Raw genomic sequence first — 20,128 nt, forward strand, 5'->3', positions numbered from 1 at the left:
AATTGTTAGTCAGCAAATTAAAAGAATACAAATTTATTTTTATAATTTTAATGAATTTAGAAATTAAAACAAGTTAATTTCAGGGTTCCCACACATCTGGAAAGTCAGGGATTGTCATTAATGTTCAGAAGTCATGGAATGCCAGGGAATTTGCTTCCTTGGCTGCCTTGTTGATTTTTTGCTGAGAATATCCTTGACTAAGTGTAGTTATCTACAGGCAGCAAGAAGTAATGTGGTGCAACACAACTTCTGAAACAGGGTGCAGAATATTTTCAGGACCCAAAATTTCTCTTAAGCTTACACACAATTTTTTTAAAAATTTACAAAGTACACAAAACGATAAATAGTGTAAATGGTATTATTTATCATTTTTCATTTTAATAATTCTGATTGCATAACAAAACAATTTCTGAATTTTTCCAGTTTATTAATATTTTATAAAGTTCAAGAAATTTATTAAAGATAAAAATTTAATAAACATATACTTTTGTACATGGATTATACAGAATTTGTTAGTGATTAATAATAAATAATTGATTTTTTTTCAAGGCCATGTAGATTTATGGTCTTGGATTAATAACAAAATAACAGAATTTTAATAATTTTGCAATTATAAAAAATATATCTGTTAATTACATAAATAATTAATTACAATGTTGTAGAAGCAAAACGTATGTACATAGTAAGTCAAATGCTGTTTTAGTTAGTCAAAGTGCCATACTGTAAAAGACGTGAGGGTCGGAGAGTTTGTACGGAGTCGGTCGGGGAAGTCGGGGAAATTAAAACAAAAATTTGAGTATGAACCCTGTAATTTGGAAAACATGCAACTAATTGTGTCTCAATATTGTATATGGTCTTATAAAAGTTTTTGTATTTTATACATTTTTATAAAATTCACTTTTTTATTTTTATTAAAGCATGTAATGAAACTTGTAATGAATGCTTTAAGAATAGTTTCAAATGTAGAGTTTGTCAAAGTGGCTATTATTTACAAGATGATTTGTGCCAAGAATCTTGCAGTCCAGGATATTATCCATCAGAAGATGGTTTTTGTCTTTGTAAGTTTACAATATTAATTAATATTTATTTTTACTTTTTATTATCTGACTAGATGAAAATTATCATTTCTTTTTAATTAATTTAAAGAATTAGTTGTATTCAATTAATATACTATTTTGTTATTAATAGTTAGTTTTGTGTTGTTATGGGAAGCTGCACGTAACACTTTCTCTCAACAGTGCCGCATTGCCAAACACACGAAAACACAAGCTGCCGTTAGGACCAGCTACACAACACCAACACATAGAGTTATAAGATCATACAGATTAATGTATAGAAATGCAAAGCTGCCTGCTCCCTTCTCATTTACGCATTTGCACGATGCTGACATAATCAATCTCCGAGAGCCCTATATCGTTACGGGTACTCCTCACTTTACGACCTATCTGCTTAACGACCACTCGCACTTACGACCGATCGAGTTTTGACCTGCAATTTGGGGAATCCCCCTTCTCGGCTTGAGTGTCGGTCGGTGGCAAATGGCGACGTGCACACTAAGCGTACTATAATAGGCTTGCGCGTACTACAATAGTCATATAGTACTATAATAGGCTAATAGCAACTATAATAGTCTTTTTATGAATAAATTTGAAGTTTGTTGCATAATTTGTATAATTTTACAACGATCCTATATTCCCGGCGCAAGCTCCTCGCTTATCGACCAATTTGCTTAATGACATAGTCGTCGGAACGGAACTCGGTTATAAAGTGAGGAGTTCTTGTAATAATAAGATAGTCAGGTTCAATGACTGGAAAATCTTCTTAGCTCAGGACCCTGGCTGTTGTATTAAGGCTGGTATTATCATCAGAAACAAGAATAACAAGAATATTACTGCCTGCCTTTTTACTCAACACACAACCAAATACATGTCATCGGTAATGCAAACTGTAGTTAACACTCACTTTTACATTTGTTCTGTGTACATTTTTGACACATTGGCCATTGAGGACTATTTGAAATTGTTTATTTCAGATTTATTAATTTACAGGTATACCTTGAGTTACGTCGCTCTCGAGTTACGTCGTTCCCGATTATACGTCGTTTGTCAAAAAAAGTATATGGAAAAATAAAAATCAAGTCTAAGTCAGTTTATTCGACTTTAAATTTGTCCGCCATAAACATTGAAGTCGTAATATCACTAGAAAAGCGTTGAAAGCACATAAAATCATATTAAAATATGTACATTTACAGTAAATGTTAATATAATCATCATAAATCCTAGAGAACGAAACCTGAAAACATCTGTGTTTCTGTGTTGTCGTCTTATTTAGCGGTCTTTAAGTGCTCATTATTGGCGTTTCTTCCATTATTGGTGTTTAGTTACGACGTAAGTCGAAACTACGACTTACGTCGTAACTACACAACTAAATTCGACTTACGTCACCTCCCCTGGAACCAATTACCGACGTAAGATGAGGTATACCTGTATTTTGAAATCAATATTTACACATCTTGAAGCATTTAAAAATAAACAGTTTCTGATCATGATAGATATCCCAGAGTAATCAAATTAGTAAAATGAGCATTGACCCTCTGTCATGGCGATGATGATGTGGAATGGGGATTTTCAATTTCACAGTGGGCACTTTCTCTTGATAGAGCGTCAATGTTGGAAAGAACGCTTAAACCAAAAAAATGTAGAAGAAAGTGAAATACATTCGACAGGCCAAGTTTTGTTAAAAGAAGCAAATAAAAAACTGGAGAAGGTCAGTAATAGCAAGAACGCGAATGAAGTACGGGCAGCACATGTAATGCTTGCTAGTGTTAAAAGTGTTTTAAAGTAAGAGGAACCAAAAAAGAAGGAAGCAGACAACATCCAGAATAATTTAATAAAAGAACATCATCTTTCATGACTGATTATTTACAGGTGCCAAAGACTTTTTAGTATTCATGGTTTACTGAAAATACAGTAGCTCCTTGTTATATTGCGCTTGTCGAGAGACAAAGAAAAAGTGCAATGTAACCGAGTTATATTGTGCTTTATATAACTAAATGCTGTAATTGAAAATTTTAAAAAATAAATATGATGTAGCTTTATTTTGCTTTTTAGAGAATTTTTAATCTTTGTAATTTTATAAGTTTTGATATTCTATTATATGTTTATTATGAACATATAATAGAATATCAAAACTTATAAAATTACAAAGAGTAGAAATTCTCTAAAAAGCAAAATAAAGTTACTATTGTACAAAAATTTTAGAACTATCCATTTGGAATTTTGTTACACATTATGCAGTGAATTCGAAATTTCACACTTTTATGTAAATTGACACAAATGAGAAGACAGTGTCCTTCTCAATGTCAGATGTGGTAGCTGTATATACATAATGTAAGTAAGTAATGCTTTAAAGTAATAAATAAACATCTTTTTATATCAAAAGGAAACAAATGACAATTGATATGTCCACTTTTGCATATTTAGATTGTGATGAATTTCTTGTTTCATCTTCAATGGTAGTTTCAAGGATAATGGTAGAAATATAATACTATATTTTGTTGTAAATAGAAATTCAATGGCAATTGGTAATTTAAAATTTATTGACTCGAGTGCTTTTAAAATTTGGAGGACCAAAAAAGTGCAATATATCTGAATCTGCAGTATAATCAGTGTGACAACTCTATTATAGTATATACAAAAATTTTTAAAATATATTTATCAATAACAGAATAAAAAGAAAAAAAACAACTTTTACTGCTATTCTGCTGAGTTTTCTTTTCATATTTTCACTTTGTTTTGTCACTATTGCACTCACATTTTCTGTATTTCAACTCACTTTTTCCACTTTTTTGGAGGGAAAATGGCACTGCAAGGCCTGTATATGCTATGTATACTTTTTGGTATTTTCACATTCATAATGTGGATTTGATATTTTTGTAATCCATTGTATTCTTGAATTTATAATGACCAGATTAAAATATGATATGGCTGCAGGCATGTACCTCATGTACCTCCAAATATTGGACATCTGTAAATAGTGTACATACTTCTTGGTTTTGATGGTGTCTGCTGTACAGAAGTTATATTGTATGTGTATATATATATATATATATATTTTTTTTTATTTATTTATTTCTTTATATAATTATTAAAGACTGATAATGAATCTAAGAAATTTTTTGTAGCTTGTCATCCTGCATGTAAAGAATGTAGAGATTCACAGCCAACATCATGTACTAAATGTACTTACAATCAGTTTTTATTGAAAAGTGTGTGTGTTGATGTTTGTGGACAAGGATTTTATGAAAATGTTTTAGAAAGATCCTGTTCAGGTAAGTAAAATTCTTTTAAAATGTAATAATGTAAAATATTTTAATAAATATTCACAATTTATGGTACAATAAATTTACATCACTGTACCAGGAACTAGCTAAACAGCTAACATACATCACTATTAATCCACAAGACATGCAAAATTTCTCACACAGGGCATCACCTACATGAAACCTAAAAACAATAATATCACAGACCTTACACAATACAGACCAATTACATGTCTTCCAACACACTACAAATTATTGACAGCCTGTATCACAAACAGTATATACAAACATGTTGAAGAACACAAAATTCTTACGGAACAACAACAAAAGTTGCCGTAGAAATCACAGGGGATGCAAAGAACAGTTACTCATAGATTCGGTCATTCTACGGCAAGCACACAAACAACACAGAAACATACACATGGCATATATAGACTACAGAAAAGTATTCCACACAGTTGGCTGCTACATATTCTACACATGTACAAAATACATCCATCACTCATTGCATTCTTCCAAAACACTACGCAGCACTGGAGAACAACATTACATCTAAGGGTTAGTAACACTTTCATACAAACAAACCAAATATTCATCGGGCGAGGAATTTTTCAAGGAGACTCCTTGAGTACTCTCTGGTTCTGCTTAGCCCTGAACCCATTATCCAACATATTAAACAATACATGGAAAATCCATTTAGAAACTATAATTGAACCTTTCCTAGTTTTTCTACAAAACTAACACCCTAAATTGGAAACATATAACTTAAACTCAATTTTATTATTGAATCAGAAAATCTAAAATAATTCTTGACAGAAAACATCTTCACTTTTGTTAATAATCTTATTATACAGTAGTTTCTTGTTATATTGCACTTATTGGGAGACAGAAAAAGTGCAATATATTCATTGGCATGATATAACCAAGTACTAAACATTCTGGGCTTCTACTAAACAGATAATATATGCTATGGAGTTTTTTTATCTATTCTTTCATCAGCAAGTGTTTCTGATATAAAATAAGTTTAGTTTTGCATTACTGAATTTTATTCATTGTTACACCTATATTCATTGATGTTTACATGTACAGTACATAGGTACCACAAATGCCCATTTAGCATTATTGTTTCTTTAACAAAGAAATTTAAAGACAAATACTGTTGATATAAAACAAAACATCAGTTGAAATTTTATTATACAGTACTATATTTCATAATAAATCCCTTATTAAAAATTTATGTAATTTATATTTTCTTAAAAAAACAACCTATAAACAAGCAGTTTTGCACAAATGTTTGCACTTTTTTCAAAAATTGCTGGTTTATAGATTCAGTGTTTTTAATTATAATTTAACCAGTTTTAAGTGCAGTTTTTTTTATATTTATCAATAGAAATTATAAATACAGAAATTGAAAATTTAAGAAATAAATATTGAACACATAATAGAACATCAAAATTTATATAATTACAAAGAGTAAAAATTCTCTAAAAAGCAAAATAAAATTACTACTGTAAAAATTTTATAAATGTCTGTTCAGAATCAAAGAAATCTCTTTTCCATACACATTTTGCCTTGAATTTAAAATTTCACACTTTCATGTGAATTGACAGTATTGCATCAATTCACATAAAGGTGTGAAATTTCCACTTCCCAGAAACTTGTAAATGAGGATACAGTACTTCAAACCAATAAACAAAAGTCTTTCAACATCAAAAGGAAACATAAATGATAATTGATCTGTCCATTTTTGCTTGTTTAGATGTTGATGAATTTATTGTTTCATTTTCAGAGGTAGTTTCAAGGACAATAATAAGGATAAAATACTGTATTTTGTTGCAAAAAGAAATTCAAGGACAATTGATAATTTAAAATTTATTTACTCAAGTGGTTTTAAAATTTGGGGACCAAAACAAAGTGTGATACAGTAGAGAGTCGTTAATCTGAATCAATTGGGGACTGGGGTTGTTCGGATAAGTGATTTGTTCGGATAACCGATTATGTACGAAAAAATATATTAACCTGTCCGATGTTCAAATTTTTCTCTGTTGCGTGTCGCTTTGTGTTGAATTTTTCGTCAATTTTAAGCCTAAGAAAATTTTTATAATAATAATCGAGGCTATTGTATCGTTAAAAATTATTTCTTTATTTTGTACAAACAAAATAAATATATTGAGGAATATAAAAACATAAAAATTATATTTCAGAAGTAAATTTAGTATCAAAAAAGTTCGATTCGGCACGACACAGTCCGACTGGAAAGCATTTGGATAACCGACGATTGGATTAACGACTCTCTACTGTATATCTGAATCCATGATATAACTAGGGGCTACTGTATAAAGGTATTTTCTAATTTAATTACTAGTACTAATGACAACCCTAAAGAACCTTTACTTCTGGTAACAAAACGTTTAATAAATCATGCAATGAATGCTTTTGACCTTATTCAAGGTCTGCTTCAGGTTAGAGAGCAATCGAACCTGAAGCAAGAATTCCAAAATCAGAATTCTTGGTAAAACAAACAGAGACTTAACAGTTGCAAATATGTGAATTCACCAAATACATATAAGGCAACCCCTGTGTGCTTATTATTTGAGGGTCCAGTATGCCAGTAAATAATATAAATTCAATGTGTGTTAACATTGCCATGTTCCTCACACAAGTAATGCCAGACATATGATGATGTGTTACCATTTTTAAAATTGATGCACTTGCCTGTCAAGCCAGCTTTGTATATTTCTAGGGCCTTCAGGGCCCTAATATGGTTAGTATGATAGGCCTGTTTTATTAGCCTGGTGCTAGGAAGGTCTGTGCACTTCCAGATCTGTGGCATATATAGATAGGGCAGTGGTGTATCTTTTGTTGTCAGTGTCGTACTTGTGTTCCCACACTTGTACAGATATTTGGTGGAACCAATGTAAACCAAGTCTATCTGAAACCTTTTGTTCCTCTCCGGAACACTGTACATACCCGGGGCTCTAAGATCATCAGATTTGTTTTTTGCATTTTATAATAATGCAATTGAAGTCACTGTATTTGTCAATTTATGTTTAGAATCTTGGAAAATGAATTCTTTTAAAATGAAAAGAGAATGAACCTTTAGAAGAAAAGTGAATACCCAAGTATTTGAAATGAGACACTATTTCCAATTTTTTATCCAACAGGAAGAATTATCATCCTTCCCAAGTTTTCTGCTTCTGCAAAAAATCAGCATTTTCGATTTATGTTCATTAATTGTCAATCTATTGTTTTTTCAATATTTAATTAAAAATTTAAACTTCAATTGAAGGGAAACAACAGAGTTACATAGCAATATATCATCATCTGCAAATAAAAGATAGTTTAACTCAATCTGTGAGGACAATGCTATATACTCCAGTAACCACCACCTTATAAGTTGCCGAGGGAAGTTTTAATTAAGAAAACTAACGTTTTTGATCTCTTCCATAGATCATCTTCAGGTTCTGAACTGACAAACAAAAAATAATTCCATAGAATAGAACACAACGTATTTAAATTCAAAAATACCGACAACGGAGCAACTAATTAAAATGAGAATGAAAGCGTAAAAAATACACAAATGTAAAATAACAGACACGTAACAATTCCAAAGTTCTTAGTACAAGCTAACACCATTTAACAGATAATAAAATATTAAGGTTCTCCAAATACGAAACACGTCGCAAATCATGAGCCATTTGTAAGTCTCTTAATTGCAAACTTTTAAGCTGACGGTAATCCCTCGGCGTCCCTGGCGTTAATGCATCTAATGTCGAGTCTACTCTTGTATATTTCTGTTTTTTTGCCGTCTTTGCTAAAGTTGGAGAATATATTTGTTTGACAATTTCCGCCTCTTCCCATCCGACGACGGATCCTTCGGCCTGGGCCATCTGGGCCAGTATCGTTGCGTTCGAACTTTTCCTCACATCATATTTGTGTTCTTTGACCCTTACATCTAGGTTTTTCGTTGTGACCCCTATATACTCCTGTTTTAACCCTAATTGCTGGTTTCGTAAGGGATCCTATAGACCCCAGCTTTATCCTCTTTCTTAATCTCCCCTTTATCAGTTCGTAGAATTTTGTAGAGGTTCGGGGCTCGCTTTAAGATCAATGTTGATTTTTTAATGTTCGCAATCTCTTTCATAACGCCTCTTACATTTTTGTTGAATATAAACTTAGTATATTCACTAGGTCTTTGTTTAGAGGTTCTTGTGTCACTCATTTCAAACTTCCTCACGATACCATTAATTACGTTTCTTCTGTGGCCCAAGGTCTCTGCTATTTGCATGATCCTGTCGATTTCGTTCACCCTGTCCATAACGTTGTCGCAATAAGTAAAAGCCCTTCTGACTAAGGCACGAAACGCAGCCAATTTATAACGAAATGGATCATTTGACTGTGGAGGGATGTAGAGTGGGCTATGCATTGGTTTAGTATACACTTTAGTGGATAGATACACTTCTTAGACATCAATATCACCTTTAAGAGAGGGCATCACTACTGAACTTTTCTGCTCTAGTTTCAGACGTAGGCCGTCTTCGTTATCGTTAATTCTTTCTATAAAGGTACTGATTCCTCAGTTACTTCTCCATATTATAAGGATATCGTCAACGTATCTCTTGTAGTAAACCATATCGTTTCTAAAGCTGTGCAGAACTTTCTCTTCAATTTTTCTAACCACTAATTTGCATAGAAGCCCCGACATAGGGCTTCATATCCTTATAATATTGTTTAATAGCTGTTTAAGCTATTAAACAGCTTTTATTAATAAATGAATTGGAATATTAATAAATGAATTGGAGATACCCTACTTCTCAAGTTGCCACTATAAAATATTATGATCTACAGAATCAAATGCATTGAGCATGTGCATATTTTCATGATGTGCAACTTTTTAAATGGTTGGAATTTGCTTTCTTTTAATAAGCATTCCATTACGTCAAAACCTGAGAGTGACTGTTGATAACAGACGACAACGTTTGTTTAACAATTAGTTAAAGCAAATTACTTGCTGGTAATTGCATCTTCTGTTTGAATATATCACAATGGATGTATTTGTTACATAATATCCTTAACCCCTATGTGAAGTTTTTTAGGCTGCTGTCAGAATTTACAACAGTTGTTATATTATTTTGAAGTAAATAAAAGAAATAAATTAGATATTTCTTTTAAAAATGGACATATGCTGTTCTAAGATTTAAAATTGTTAAAAACAACTTTTGTTATTTAAAACTTTTTTTAGATAAATTAATAATCTAATAATGCTAAACTGAATAAAAATTTTTTCTAGCTAATTTGTAAGTAGAACACGAAAAAAAATTCTAACTTGGTAAACTAAATTTAAATTTTTGTATGTAAACTAAATAATCATATGTAATGTTGAATTTGATGTTATAGTATTATAAAAGATTTTTATTCTATTTAGCTTGCCATCCAACATGTCGTTTCTGTGCAAATGGCCCTACTCCTGATTTATGCTTATCATGCAACCATGGCTATCTGCTCCCTCATCCAGAAAATGAATTTGGCTATTGTGTTGAAGAATGTCCATCAAATCATTATGTTTCACCTGCTGGAGTATGCAAAGGTATGAATATGTGTATAATGTTAGGGTTAAGGTCTATTATTATTAACTTTAGTGTTGATATGCTAATGATGATTTGTTCGTTCACAGCACAGGATAGGAGGACAAATTATACGTACCAGCAATGTCTTCAAAAAAAAACTTTATTGAAGTTGTTTACACAGATCATAAAGCAGTTGCAAACTTCACAGACTGCACGCATAGAGAAAGAAAACAACTAAAATAAAAAGGGATTGTTATTTTAAAAAATGGGACGAGATCTTGCGCTCTTCTTGCAAGCACTATTGTTGAGGAGTCGTTAAACATTGACATCTAACATATAAGATATTGCCAGTTACATCTATTGTACTTAAATAACTTATCTCACTTGAAATATCTCTTAGAAAATGCTGTTTAATATTATATTAAACAGCATTATCTAAATTGCAAAAACACTTGCAAGAGCTCTTTCTTGACTTTCCCAGCACTTGAACCACAGGTTAAAGGGGCCATTTGGAAGTCTGATATTTTCAATTATACTAGGATATAAAATTTAAATAATAATAAAAGCTATAAAGGAGTCATTTTATTGAATTTTGATAAAACTATGCATTTAAATAACTTAATAAGCTTCTTAAACTGGAAGGTTTAATTAAGATGCTTAAATTTAAAATGCATAAATATAAACAGTTATAGCCTGTTTTGGCAACAAATTTTTATATATGAAATGTTTTCGGCTATCTTAGTAGCCATCCTTAGAATTGAACATTTATGTAGTAGAATTCTTTTAAATTAAATTTTAATTTCAACATTCTTAGACGTGTTCTAAACATGAATCAATGATAAATAACTAAAACTAATTATAAAATAAAATACACAAATAATAATAAAGAAACCATAAAATACAAATGATGATAATACATTACAAATTGAATATATACAATAGTATAATTAGTTTGTACTTTAACCTTATCTTGGTTTAAAACATACTTCCAAACTGCCTATAAGCAAGTGGTATTTTTATGATTAATACACAGATTCTTAATACTATGTTTGTGTATAGTTATTTTTCTAGAGATTTTTTTGTGTGTTGATCCCTGGTGGTTTTTGTGAGTTTTACATCCGTGAAACATGGTATATCCTTGATTACCCATTCCAATTGGTCACTTTTCCTCATTATCACTTTCTAAGAGGTTGATCACTTGTTACACAAAGTATAATGAGATATCAGCTTAGAGTGTGGGAGAGATCAACATTGACATTTAATTTGATCCCCAACTGGAGATGGTTGATCTTAGGATTTACATTCTTCTATTGTTTAAAACCTCACATTGTGCTTTCACACAAAAAATTATTACTAGCTTTTTTTTCCTTTCAAAAAATATTTTAATGTGAATCTTAGTGATTGTTTGGACATGTCTGCAGCCTCACAATATACTTCAAAAATCTAGTGAGTTAGTTAAGCTTTCACCTTTCAGAATTAAACAAAGCAAGAGTTAAAGTCTAGCTTAAAAAAAAGTTCTTTCCAACAAAACGGAAAACAAAGGGTTTGAATTGCAAGGAAAGTATCAAAGTAGAGGGAATTTTAGATGAATGGGAATCGCATTTAGTTGCAAAATTGACTCTTCCACTTCCCAAAAGATTTTGAATTGTCACCAGGTGATGAGAGAAGACCAATTGGAATGCAGAATTGAGGGGAAAAGCTGATAAAAACACGTGTTTCAAGAACATGATGTTTGCTCCAGACCTTTCATCTATCTCCAAGAGACGCTTGGTCTTCCAGAGTTGTTTGCACTCTTCAAGCTTTATCCCTGCATTGAGGTCTATCCTTTTTTCTTTTCCAAGCTTCAGTGCACCCTGATGTCGTTGATTCTTAGTCAGGGCCAACCGTAACTGAGGAAGACACTTTTTGGAATATTTCTGACTTTACCGGACTCTATCTTTGTAAATGTGTGTCGATGGAGACGTGGAGATATTTGTAAGAAAACCGTAAATTATCTTACTAAACAGGTAAAGATGGTAAGCTTGTCTCTGCTAATTTCATGCCCATACGTGATTATCTCAACTCCTCAATCATCTCAACATCGCCCCGACAATCGCACACAGTCAGCAAGCCTTACAGAGTTATTGGTATTTTGATTTGTGTTTCCAGTTCTTTCTGCAAGTATGTTAGTTATTTTAGTTATTTGTCATTGATTCTTATTTAAAACACTGTTGAGAACTTTAAGTTTAAAATGTATTCTATTACTTGTTCTATCCTGAGGATGGCTACTTAGATAGTCAAAAACATTTGATAAATAAAAAATTGTTGCTTGTCAGACTAGAACTTTTTAAATTTTACATTTATTTCAGTTAAAGTTTATTAAGGTGAGAAAGATGCAAACTTATATACATTAAAAATGAATGAAAAAGTTATTTTTCATAACCTTATGAAATATAACTTTTGCACAACCTTATGCTTATGCATGACATAATAGGATACATCATGAGATAATGCCATAATTCTATAATTTATCTTAGCTTCCATTGTAGCTTTATATAAGTGCTTTATAGTAAAAGGCAATAAATATTTTCTAAAATTGTTCTAAAAATAACATTTAATATGTAATTCATTGAAGAAAACAAGAAAAATTTGTGTGTTTATTTTTCAGCATGTCACAATAGTTGCTTTGAATGCGATGGACCAGAATCTATGGATTGTATCAAATGCAATAAGGATTTCAATATGAAGGATGGTGAATGTGTGAAAACTTGTGGAAGTGGGTACTTTGCTAATAATGGTGTATGTCTACGTAAGTTTTAAAAAATGTTTTTAACTATTATAATTTTTTCTCTTCGTTTTCCAAAAAAATAAATTATATACAATGGAAAATGTTGTTTTTAAAAGTTTATACAATAAAAAACATTTGTATTTTCACATACAACATTAAATATAGGTTATGGAGGAAATATGCCATCTTTCAGCATTAAATTTATCCACTTCACAAATTGAATACATGCAAGTACTTTTGACATTTCAAAAGTCATCAAACAAAGGCAAACAAAGAAAATAGAAAATGTGAATAGCAATTTAAAAAAGTTAATTTTAATGTTAAGCAAACATAAGAACACATTCTAAACTTAAATGCATAGTAAGTGCTAGAATTCAAATGGGTGCAACAAGTTTTGATTTAAATTTAAAGAAAATACAGATTTAACAACATACATAAAATGTGGTTAAATAAAATAAATAAAATACAATATACAGTTAAGTAAAATAACATAAAAACAAAATTGGGCTAAAACAAAAGTAAAAATCTAGATGTCAAAAATGAATAAGAACACAAAGATTAAGGTTTTAGATTTTTGTAAAGTACTATCCATATGTAAGGTTTGAGAGTAGCAAAGTTTCAGGTTTGTGTATATATATATGTTAGTCAAAACCCGTTTTTAGTTAGAACGTGTTTTAACTAGTTTTAACTCAAATTCATTTTTGACTAGCAGTAGATTCTAGTTTTAACTACACAAAATGGTTTTGTCTAGTTAATTTATTGCTGTACATGTTTTGATTTTAGATAAAACTAGTTTTAACTTTTAACATTAGTTAAAACTAATTTTAGCTACATAAATATGTTTGGAGGAAATAAATAAAGTTATGTATAGTGATTCGGGGAAGATGCCTAACATTTTGCTTATGAAGGAAATTATAGTGATAATTTGGGTTTTGGAGGCCTCTAATGAAAATGTCATATTCTTGAGCATGTTTTTCAAATAAAACTTCGGAGTATATGAAAAATAATTGTATATTGTGTTTGCAATGACGACTTTTTTTACTGTCTGGCATTTTAGGCATCTCACCCCAAGTATCTGGGTGGGATGAGGCCATTAGGGTAAGATAACAAATATAATTGCATAAAATTAATTTTTGAATATCTTAACTAAATTTAATGTATCGCATATGTAATACAAAGTACTTCATAGTAAGTATAACAGCACAGTATAAGTATTGTTAAGTTTCTGCCCGTTCTAACATGCTCTATAGCTAGCTGAAAGATTTTTTCAGTTCAAAAACCTTTTTGAGAAGTCTTTATATAATTTCTATGCATATCCTGCAATAAAACGAGAAAACAAAAATTTATTAAAAGTAGGCATATTGGAATTCAATTAACAAAAAATAGGCATGTTACCCCAAGAAAAATGTGGCATCTTTCCCATTTGTCGGGGTAAGATGCCTAGTGGAGTCACGTGTTCTAGCATGTCCGATCGGGATCGGCGGTAGCTCACAATAGAAACATTAGAACCTTAACTACATCACACATTAATTATTTTTCGCAATTTTTAATAAATTCTATTTTAACTTTTAGTTTTAAAATGATTCTAGAAACATTTCGCAACAAAAACTTCGTTCTTTTGTTTTTATTCTTCTCAGTTGTAGAAAATGAGATAATGGTAGCCAACTACAGCTTTCCGCACTCAATATTGGCCCAACGATTCATCATACAAACACATGACAATATCTGACGTCACCGTTTGAAAATATCAAAAAGTAGGCACTTCCCCACTTACCATCTTACCCCGAATCACTCTATATGTTGCAATCAAAACCAGTTTTTAGTTAGGATGCGTTTTAACTAGTTGAAACTACAGTAGTTTATACTGGATGTCTTTGTTAAAACCCTTTTGTCTAGTTAAAACTAGAATTTACTGCTAGTCAAAAATGAATTTGAGTTAAAACTAGTTTTAACAAGATAAAACAGGTTTTAACAGAGACATCCAGTATAAACTAGTTTCAACTAGTTAAAACGTGTTCTAACTAAAAACGGGTTTTGACTGTAACATATATACACACCATATATCAACTCCCAGATGAACAGGATTCTGCAATCCAAACGTAATTTAAGAATGGAAGTTTGGTTTCCTAGTGGTGTAAAATTATTTTTTAATACATTTTTCACAAGGTCAGTAGAGAGTTTGCTATTCTTAACATTATCCTGGTGTTTATTTGAATGGCTTAATAAATTCCTAGTTTGTGGCATCTAAGTAAAAATGTTTGTTTTTGTTTGCACTTGCTGTAATAGGATTATGTAAATGCAATTCTTCAAAAGGGTAAGACAATCTCTATCATTACATAGAATTCTGCAAAGTGATTGTTGAGGTTTGATGGTAAGAATGATCCTGTGTTTTTTGTATGCACAAACTATTTGTAAAGTAACAGACCCAAAATGACTGAAAGCAAACATTTCCGACTATTAATCGGGCATCTTCATTGCCTATTTAATGGTTGAAAACATTTGCTTTTTGCTAACTTTGTGCTTGAAATTGGTTTTGATCATTTTGTTTATTGTGTGGTGTTCGTAACAAGAGGTACACAATCCCGCGAGCGAAATGGTACAAAATAAAACTTAATACAAAGTAGTTTCATTCTCTCTGAACAGGTTCTTTACATAGGATCCCAACTTTACAACTTCCAGAATTTAATATATATAGGCATTAAATGTTTGTCCTCAAAAACGGTTATCTTGCACACACGCGACAATCTGACGAGGACCGTATTCACTTACACTAACTTATACTAACTTAAAACTAAAAGAAATTGGAAGAATAGAAGAAATAAGGAAAGATAAGAAAAGTAGTAGAAATACCCGGGTTTCTTTGCGATGTGTCTTTTGGTGGGGAACAACTTCGGATCTCTCTCTTTTGTTACGTTTGTAGCCCTTTTCCTTATAGATCTTTCGTATATAATCTTTTTCTTTCAGACTGAGTCGTCTTTCCTCGATGATCTCTCTCTGCACTTTATCCTCTTAGATCACCCTTCTCCCTTTCTGGAGCACTCCTTTTCAGCTCCTACCTCTTCGGGATTCCAACCCAGACTTCCTTCAAAGTTCTCTTATAGGAATTCCTTCCTATCGATTCCTTGGCTCCTTGTAACCTCCAATCGTCGGACACTCGATCTGGAGCGCTACCTTCTCTCGTCAAGAGCTCGACCCAGACTGTTCTCTCCCCTTTGTTCACCGGCCCCAGGGCCTTACTTCACCTTTTTGTTCTACCTATTGAGGGAAAGATAATCCTCCCCCAAGGGCAAAGATTTAGACAAAGAGAGTTCTAGGAAGAGTTAGACAAAGAAAGTTCTAGAAAGAGTTAGACAAAGAAAGTTCTAGAAAGAGTTAGACAAAGAAAGTTCTAGAAAGAGTTAGACAAAGAAAGTTCTAGAAAGAGTTAGACAAAGGAACAAAGAAAATCTAAGACTAATTCAATATAAAATATACAAAATATACAATATCATGGCCGACGGCCACAATTGATTGTACTTAGTTTTGAGCCGGTTAGTAAGAGGCCTTAAGTAGAGGTTGTGCAAATATTAGCTTTTCATATTTGTCAATAGAATGGAGGGCAGTGGGCAGGAAGAGAGAACTATGGGTCAGGTTGTTGATATGTTTAAACTTGGTGATTGTTTACTCAGCATTGCATACATACAGCAGTAATCACTAAACACAATTCATCTTGTATAAAAATAGACAATGAAGGATATAAATATATCTTACGAATAAAGGCAGATACAGCCATATTTATGTATCTGGTAGTGGCAAGGAGGAAGCTGGTATGATATATGGAGGTAAATTGAACTTGTGGTGTTCACTGTAGGATAGATGAGTGGAGGCTCTATGTAAGACTAGATCTAAAAATGCAGTTTTCCTGGCTTGCTCTTTCTCAATGAAATGGAAGGGTGAACATCAGACAGGAATTTAGCAAAAGTTGACAATTGTTCAAAGGAGCTTTCCCAAGCTATTAAGATATTATCTATATATCTAATTTATAAAATGGAATAGCTTACTGTAAGCAGAGAAGAGAAGACTAGATTTGGTGTTGCTCAAGACCAACTCATCCAAAATTGCAGAAAAAAGGAAAGCTTGAGGGGACACTCTGCTTTTGCAAAAAATATTGTCCATTAAACTGGAAATAATTATGCTAAGCTATTAAGAGGAGGGCTTGTGAATGTCAAGTATTTGTCGAATTTTGTAGGATTTTTCAGTAATAGGATTTTAAGCCTAACGAAAAGTTTTATAATAATAATCGAGGCTATTGTATCGTTAAAAATTATTTCTTTATTTTATACAAACAAAATAAATATATTGAAGAGGCAAGAGACGAGAAAATTAACATTCAGGCGTTAAACTATGTATGAATATCGCTATAATTACTAGCGCTTTTGACGAAAATAGTTTCGTCGAAAGCGTTATGTTGAAAGGTCAAAAGATCATTCTTTCCTGCCACGGCGTTACATGTTCCAAAGGAATGCACGGTAGTCCTTCCCGCATTACCATTATGTGGACGAGTCACCATCAGTATTTGCCGTGTTTTTAGGCAACGCGCTTTTTCTACCAGTCTCCCCGCAGCCGAATTTTAGGAGGCTACTGTGCAATGACAGGGATGCTACCTCTGTACTAGAGAGGTCTGGAGTTTACTCTATCCCAATGGAAAATACTACATCCGGTATTCACATCCACTACGTTGGTGCAACAACTAGAATGTTGGCTTGTTGTATTTCCGAACACCAACTTTCCATCGGGGGAAAGGTGATATCGAGCTAGCAAGAATGGTGTTACACCACCTATACACCCCACTGTGGAACCAGGTGGTGATGCTCAGGCATTGTAATAACAGGAGCATCGTGTTTATTTGGGAGGCTTTTCTTATCGCTGCACTAAATCCGTACAACACACCCACACTTGATTTGCCTGTTATGTGGGTCAACTTATATAACAGATTAAGGTAATGCCTCTGGCTCCACGTCACAGTATTTTATAGCGCATGCGCTACGTCACCACACGCACATGTTTAAATTTCTTCTCGCTCAGTTCCATCATTGATTTTGTTCCAAAGTTCTAAAGCGGTTTTTTTTTTTTTTTTTTTTTTCATTTCAAAAATTTTTTGGTTTGAAAAAGGATTTTAACCGTTTTTATCTACCTGACGAAGATGAAAATAGTTTCGTCGAAAGCGCTAGTAATTATAGAGATATTGGTACACACTTAACGCCTGGATGTTAATTTTCTTGTCTCTTGCCTATTCAGTGATCGGCGTGAAGTCCACCATTGTTACAAATAAATATATTGAAGAATATAAAAAAATAAAAATTATACTTTAGAAATAAATCTAGTATCAAAAACGTTCGATTTAGTAAGACACAGTCCGACTGGAAAGCATTTGGATAACCGACAATTCGGATAACTGGGGTTCGGATTAATGACTCTCTACTGTAAACATAAAAATGAAAAAAACGAAAGAAATGCCTTAATTTTGAAGAGAAAGCTTCAAAGTTTAATTTCCTTTGTCTTGCCTTTTTGCGAAATCTGACACCGATGAGTTATTGTGTACACAGCTGGATGACCTTGAGAACAGCTGGTGTCATCTTTCGCGGGACATTTTCATAGAAGTCGCAGGAGGAGAAGGGTCTAAAGTAGGGTGAATACTAGGTGGCGGTATATTTCTAAATATTTTTAAAAAATTACAATTTTAATTGCAATTTTTGATCTCCCTGACTTAATTAAACATATATATAATAAAATCTATTAATTAAAAAAAATTAAAAAACTATTGGATGTCATTTTTGACATCAGAAAGTAGCTTTAAATAACTTTACCGCAGTAAAATCCGTGCACTAGAACTTTAGAACAATGAATGAAATTTGATAAAAAAAATCCCATAAAAAAACAATTAAGCATTAATCGCTCGTCATTAAAGGTGAATTAAAATCGCTATAAAATTTTTTTGTGCAGGTAAAAATTTTCTAAACAATTTGAAGACTTAAAAACATCCGAAAATAAAAAAAAAATTTTTTTTTCTGAGGGACCAAAAATTCGTTTGTTTGTAATGCTATGTAACTTGCTCGAACTCAGTTCGAGCGTGGACAGAAAGCAGTTAATAAGAATTGCTGCATCAAAGTGTGGTACAGATGGATATAAAGAAATAACATCAATTTTGTAAAATGGATATGTTTTGGGTGAGATTGTTTCTACCATTTTTATGATGCAGTGATACTGCAGTTTTTGTCGATAATCTGTCCGAAAACAATCGGAGAAATCCAAAATTGACAAAAACGAGGCAATTATTTTCATATGAATCAATGTAAATCTAATTAATTTGTCCTAGACACTCCAAAATACATAAAAGAAAACATATTTTATAGACTTAATATAGCATTGAATACTGAAAGCAAAATCTACTGGAATTATGAATAACTAAAATAAATCCCACATTTATCTATCCAGCAATAAATATTTAATAACATAAAAACATTTTCAACCATTTTTAATGGTTTTCATCAGTTAATTGAATATTAAAAAAAGAACATTAAAATAGAACATATGGAATACCTATGGGAATTGCGCATGTGTAGAATAAATACAAAATAAATGAAAATGCACACGAGGATTACTTATATATATATATATAAGTAATCCTCGTGTGCATTTTCATTTATTTTGCTTATGTGTTTGTGCCTATATTTCACTCTGCAGCCAAAACTACACATGGCAGGTGAATGGTGTTTGCGTGTGGTAGTAGCCCCAAGTCTCCCATCGTGCACTATGGTGGTTGTGTCTCGATAGCTATATCTCTATGGGGATTGAAAGTGGTTGAATTCAAAAATGTGTGATGCTACAATGAGAACATTTCAGTTTTTTCTAGAAAGTTCCAGAACCTAGAGGTGAAATTTGGTATACAGTTAGGGTACATCATGAAAACGCACGCTAAGAAGGGATTTTTTGAAATTTTTCCGCGGGGGGGAGAGGGAGAGCATTAACCTGAAGAATGGCTTCTACTGTACTAATTTAGATGCAAATTTTCGTATATAACTACGTTTAGTCTTCATTGAGTACTTAGGGGTATTAAATTGATAACATTTTAGACATTGTTATAAATATTAAAAAAAAAAAAAAACTTAAATCAACACCTTAATGTTTGCTGAGAAATTTTTTAATTTAACGAACGTTTTCGGTCTCATCTATAGGCCATCATCAGGTCGAAATACAAAAATTGGAACGCTTATGTTCCATACATAGAATACAAAATTCAAACTAAACATTTTTTTTAAAAAATGGAACTAATTAACGGATAAATAAATAAACATATAGTGAGAAACTAGAAAAACAAAAATAATAATAAAAAACGAACATAATATCAATATTACCTATCCTAACTATTGTGGTAGTACACCAATATTTTTTTGTATATTTCTAATATATATGTATATATTTCTATACTTTCTT

At 31.8% G+C, this 20,128-nt stretch overlaps 1 protein-coding gene across 5 annotated transcripts in view; it reads left to right on the forward strand.

Moving 5' to 3' along the window:
- The window catches only part of LOC136979441 (extracellular matrix organizing protein FRAS1-like), a 522,959-nt gene that overhangs the window by 125,128 nt on the left and 377,703 nt on the right, over window positions 1-20,128 (forward strand). For 3 of the 5 annotated variants that reach the window (XM_067275439.1, XM_067275436.1, XM_067275435.1), the window contains 4 exons: window positions 918-1,058; window positions 4,184-4,330; window positions 9,747-9,908; window positions 12,536-12,676. In XM_067275439.1, the coding sequence (XP_067131540.1) occupies window positions 918-1,058; window positions 4,184-4,330; window positions 9,747-9,908; window positions 12,536-12,676 (591 nt within the window). The remainder of the gene's footprint in view (window positions 1-917; window positions 1,059-4,183; window positions 4,331-9,746; window positions 9,909-12,535; window positions 12,677-20,128) is intronic. The other 2 variants (XM_067275440.1, XM_067275437.1) reach the window with 2 other exon arrangements.

The sequence above is a fragment of the Centruroides vittatus genome, unplaced genomic scaffold, assembly GCF_030686945.1.
Source record: "Centruroides vittatus isolate TY-2023 unplaced genomic scaffold, ASM3068694v2 contig_620, whole genome shotgun sequence".
NCBI classification, from domain to species: domain Eukaryota; kingdom Metazoa; phylum Arthropoda; class Arachnida; order Scorpiones; family Buthidae; genus Centruroides; species Centruroides vittatus.